Raw genomic sequence first — 5,229 nt, forward strand, 5'->3', positions numbered from 1 at the left:
TTTCAACGCTTCCAGTTTCATTTCCGATAATTCTTCCTTGAATTCTTATCTTCACATCGGTCCCAAGATTCTCAATGACTTGGTTTCAATCATTACACAGCCACACAAAAAAGTGTGCGGATCTGGTAACAAGACACACGTATTCCTAGGGATTTTGGGAGGCTAAATTTAAATTCGTTATCAAAAATCACCCATCACGTCATAGTTGGGCCAACTATGACGATCAACCTTTGCCTGATATCAACTTATTTAAAATAACTTTACCCAACAGAACCTGACCTCACCTAACCTGAATGAACAGAAATTTATTGAACCACACGTAAAGCTCTGGAAGCATATTTTCCCAGTAGCAAATGTGTGCTACATCGAATGGGTCAACTCGAGCCTTACCTAGAAATAAATCTAACCTGGCCTAACCTAACCTCACGAAACACAATTAAACTGATTCTGTTGTCCCGTTGTGTTTGCGGTACTGTTTCATTCAGCTTGGGCTTAACCTACATAGAGGTTTAACCTATCCTAACCTAACAAAACCTGACCTCACATAACCGATTACGCTGGCAACCCTGTTCTTGCGTACTTTCATATTTTGACATTAATAGCAGTAAATGTCTGGAGTTTTGTTACCGCTTGTTGCTAGCATTATTCGCCTGTGTCTGTAACCAGGGCACCTCCACGTGGTGACGGTGGGCCACGGATCCACATTGGCTGAGTCCCTGGGTAAACAGCGTTCATGCCGTCATGGCAGACACAGGTAAAAAGTGTATTACGATGCAGCGAAAAACCCCAGTATCGGCGTCTGGTCAGGGTGGGAAAGCGGGCTCTCCGACGTCGTCATCATGCAACCGTAGCCCTTCATCAATTGATCACTTGGTTGGTGTAGAGTCTCATGCTACAAGGAAAAAACCGCGAGCATTTCTCAATCGCATGCCTGCAAGAATAGCTCAGATTCATTCTGTTATATTTGCAGTAAATATGAAGTAAGCAGTTTGCGAAAATCAATCGACGAGGAAGCGAAAAGTCTTTACGAAAAGTATTTTGACCGTAAATTTCTGCACCAAGAAACAAAATGGGTTCCTCCGTCATTTGCAATTCCTGCAGACTTATATTGTATCGTCTAAAAAATTCAGACAACGAAAAGTACCGCCAGTATTCTACACCAGCCACATGGAAAAAACCCGTTATTGCGAAGACTGCTACTTTTGCATGAATTCCGTCAAAGGGTTCAACGCCAAAAATAAAAATAACATTTCGTACATTAATATGTACACAGTCACCAGAGCAATTGAAATCAATAAAAATGCAAGCCAGACTGATTTAAGCGCTTTAGAAGATGATAGAATGGAAGTTGAAAGTCAACGTCATGGAGACGGTAGTGAAACCAGTGATCGAACAGAAAATAGTTCTGATGATTCCGATGAAAATGACGAAAGAGATGACGAATATGGTGTGCATAAAATGAAATTGAAGGTTCCAATATTATTGTCGCAACTAGAACTGAATAATTTTATTAAAGATCTTGGATTACCGAAAGACGGCGCTGAATTTGCCGCTTCATTTTTAAAAAGAAGAAATCTTCTAGAACCAAAGACAAAAGTTTCATTTTATCGCGACAGGGACAAAGAATTCAGAAAGTTTTTCGTTAAAGACGAAGAGACGTCTTTAAGAGATTCATTCAAACCTGGTTCTCATAATATCATCGACCAAAGACTCGTTGATCCAGAAAAAATTTTACTACCACCCCTCCACATAAAGCTTGGGCTCATGAAGCAATTTGTCAAGGCGTTAGACAAAGATGGACAATGCTATAAGTATATATCCCTTAAATTCCCTAATGTTTCAGACGCTAAATTGAAAGAAGGAGTCTTTGATGGACCACAGATTCGAATATTAATAAGAGATACTAATTTCGTGAGCCACATGACGAAAATTGAATCTGGTAAGTTTCCAGAAAATGTTGATGATTTCAGCGAAGAACAAGGGGAACCTTTTTCATCAAGACATAAAAGTGATGGAACAGCGATATCAGGGTAGATGGGACGAGGTCATGATGGCTGAATTTTGCTGGATGTTGAAAAGGGAAACGAATGTAGGTCTTAAACGTAAGCGTAACCCTTTGCATCGTTCCTTCGAAGAAAAAAGGACACGTTATAGCAGGCAGAAAATGGACTGAAGTAGGTCTATAAATCCACTTAATCACGATAAAAAGCAAGATAAAATGTAAACACGAAAGATAGTATAAATATATCCCTTAAGTTTAAGAAAAGCAGAGAGAAAAATTTTTTGAATAAAACTCTTATTCATTTACATGTTTAAGTTACAGTTCTACATTTTAATTGTCAGGATTGTCAGGTTATTTGCCTAATTGGTGCAAGTATCCCAAGGCTCAGGCTGCTAGGAAAGCGTATAAACATTAACCTACTTTTTCTGCTGATGTTCAAGAGGCACTAAAATCGACTTAGAAAGACTTAACGAAAACGGAGCTGCTCTAACGGTGCTTGCGTGTGCATACAAAAAATAACAACGAAAGTTTTAACAAGTGTGTATGGGATATGGCGCCCAAGCACATGTTTAATGACAAACAAATTGTCGAGTTCGCATGTAAAAACTTCGGCTTGCATCTACAATGAAGGCTATAAGCCAGTTTTAAAGACAATGGAGGTATTAGGCACCAAACTCAGAGCAATTGCCATCGAATTCGCAGTTCGCGGGAAACAGTGCGATAAGCATGTCGTTTAGTTTAATTAAAATTCATGTTTTGATAACAATGATTCATTATAATTTTAAAATAAATAATCTATATCATGTAAATTTATTTATATATTTCGATATCATGTGAGCGATTTTGAATTTGGCACGATCAACTATCAACTTTTACACCAATTTACACTATAACTTTTACACCAATATATTTTATATTATTCTTTGAACAAATTCGCAAAGATTCTTTTTAGCGTTCAAAGTGGGTTGTACCCTTAAGTCCGCAGTTCCTGGAATTTCCCGCCCCTACATCTCCAAAGTTGAAAATTTATCGAACTTGTACTGTATAAAAAATAAGTACCAACATACAACTTACAGTAACGGTAAAAATAAATGATTATAAAATGCATAATTCTTAAAGCCGAGAGTCTAGGTAAAGAACCCATTATTCGATTTAATTACAATAATTATGTACAATAAAATATATAAGACATTTTTTGTGACTAATCACAGGAATGAAATTTAGCCTCGCCAAAAGACGTTGGCAAGAGTTAGGGGCCAACATTATTTATGTGACCAATCACAGGGGTGTCCTCTATCCCACACGAGGCGTTAAAAAAGGGTTAGAGGTGCGACCTTGCATTATTTCTGTGACCAGTGACAGGGGTGCCTTCCCGGCGCCACGTGACGTTAGAAAAGAAGCAGGGATGCGACATTAAATTACTTCTCTGACCAGTCAGAGCGGCGGTGCACTTCAGTTGCGGTCTATCGTCAAAATCTCCTTTTTCCCTGCAATTTCCCTTTACACTTTTTTCAGACTTAAGGCCAATCCAGAGTAGCCGTTCTCGGTTGCGGTTCGCCGGTTCTCGGTTGACCGGTGTAGCTCACACTGCCCCGATTCAGCTTACACGATTTTCATTCTCACGTATGCGCGATTCGTAGGTTAAAGTGACGTGAGTGGCGTCCAGTAAGCTCGAGAAACAGCTGGCAGGCCTCGTGGCTTTAGTGAGAGCTTTGATTGGCTACGGTTGCGAATGGCACGGTTGAAATTAGAATCGAACCTAAATGCTCGAACCGAACGGGAACCGGGATCCAGTATGCGCTGATTGGCCGAGAGTCCAACCGGACCGGCTAACCGTAACCGAGAACGGTTAGTCTGAATTGGACTTTAGGACTATCAGCATTTTTTACGTATATACTTATACTTCATACTAGCGTGTTAAATTTTTTTTTAGAAAATATGTATTGTCAATAACTCCCATTCCTAAAACATCCCCTACGCTTCTCCAATTGAGTATGTGATAGCTGGGTCCCTTACAGTGTGACATAGTTTTCGTCGGGAGTGCATGTTTCACGCGCGTGCTACGACCATGAGTGAACGTCAAGTGCCAACCGCCGTTGCGCAACGTATTTTCATTCGTTTTTTAGTGCGGGAAGGCGTTAAAAACACGGAAATTTTTCTACGTTTGCGAAAGAAGCTCGATAGTGAGTGTCTGAGTAGGGCTGCCGTGTTTAAATTGGCCAAAGCATTCAAGGATGGCCGGGAAACCGTCGATAATGAGCTGCATGATCGTGGACCGTGAACCAGCATGACACCAGACAACATGCGCCGCGTAGAACAAATGATTTTGGAGGACCGTTGGATGAATGTTCGAGACATTTTGGCTGAACTTGGCATCAGTATTGGTAGTGTAGAGTCTATCATTCACGAACACCTTCAATATCGGAAAGTAACGGTGCGATGGGTACCTAAACTGTTGAACTTCGAGCAAAAATTCACGCGATTGGAAGTTTGTCGCCGCTTGCTGATGCGATACGAGGCGGAGGGAGACGGTTTTTTAACGCGAATCTTCACTATAGACGAGACATGGGTATGCTATTACACTTCCGAAAGCAAGGTGTCGTCTAAAGAGAAGAGAAAGAAGGAGGAAGGGGCGCCAGTCAAAGCGAAGACAACCAGTTCCGCGGGTAAGGTTATGTGTACTGTGTTCTGGGACCGGCGGGGCGTGCTGTACGTCGATTTACTGCGCACATAACGTACTATTAATGCTGCATACTACTCTAACCTTCTGAAAACACACGTGAAACCCGCTTATCGCTCGAAACGGAGGAGTCTCGATCATATTTGAACCACCCTCGTAGTTATGAAACCTACTCCTAACATGAACATTTCATCAATAAGAGATTTCTCTTTTTCTGTATTTACTTTCCTCTTTTTTCCCTTGCTCTCAATTTTTTGCAGCCACTCGTTTAGACTTCTAACATATCTTCGACTAAACTATAAATGTTTGGGTTATCACTTCTAAATATAGCATTTAGTTTCGAATGGTAAGCCTCACAACCATTTTTATTCGCGTTATTGTTGGAGAAAATTGAGCTCAGATTTTAGGTGGAAAAATTGCAAAAGTCTTTGAAATGTAATCACAAAACGTTTGAACGCTACTGTCTAATGCTTGGATAGCTTCAAGGTATTCATTGAAACATTTAACTACATCGGACAGGTTTAAAACTGCAAGACCGAACAAATTT

The 5,229-nt window shown here is 40.4% G+C and overlaps 1 protein-coding gene across 1 annotated transcript; it reads left to right on the forward strand.

Annotated features, from left to right (window-relative positions):
* The first annotated feature begins 4,289 nt into the window (after positions 1-4,289).
* Positions 4,290-4,736, forward strand: LOC117177919. Its single transcript, XM_033369027.1, has one exon. The coding sequence runs from the start codon at positions 4,290-4,292 to the stop codon at positions 4,734-4,736; it is 447 nt and encodes a 148-aa protein (XP_033224918.1).
* The last annotated feature ends 493 nt before the right edge of the window (positions 4,737-5,229 follow it).

The sequence above is a fragment of the Belonocnema kinseyi genome, chromosome 1 (assembly GCF_010883055.1).
Source record: "Belonocnema kinseyi isolate 2016_QV_RU_SX_M_011 chromosome 1, B_treatae_v1, whole genome shotgun sequence".
Lineage (NCBI taxonomy): Eukaryota > Metazoa > Arthropoda > Insecta > Hymenoptera > Cynipidae > Belonocnema > Belonocnema kinseyi.

Bases quoted from the DNA above. Each gene is read 5' to 3' on its own strand.
- LOC117177919 (XM_033369027.1), top strand. From the start codon at position 4,290: ATGACACCAGACAACATGCGCCGCGTAGAACAAATGATTTTGGAGGAC.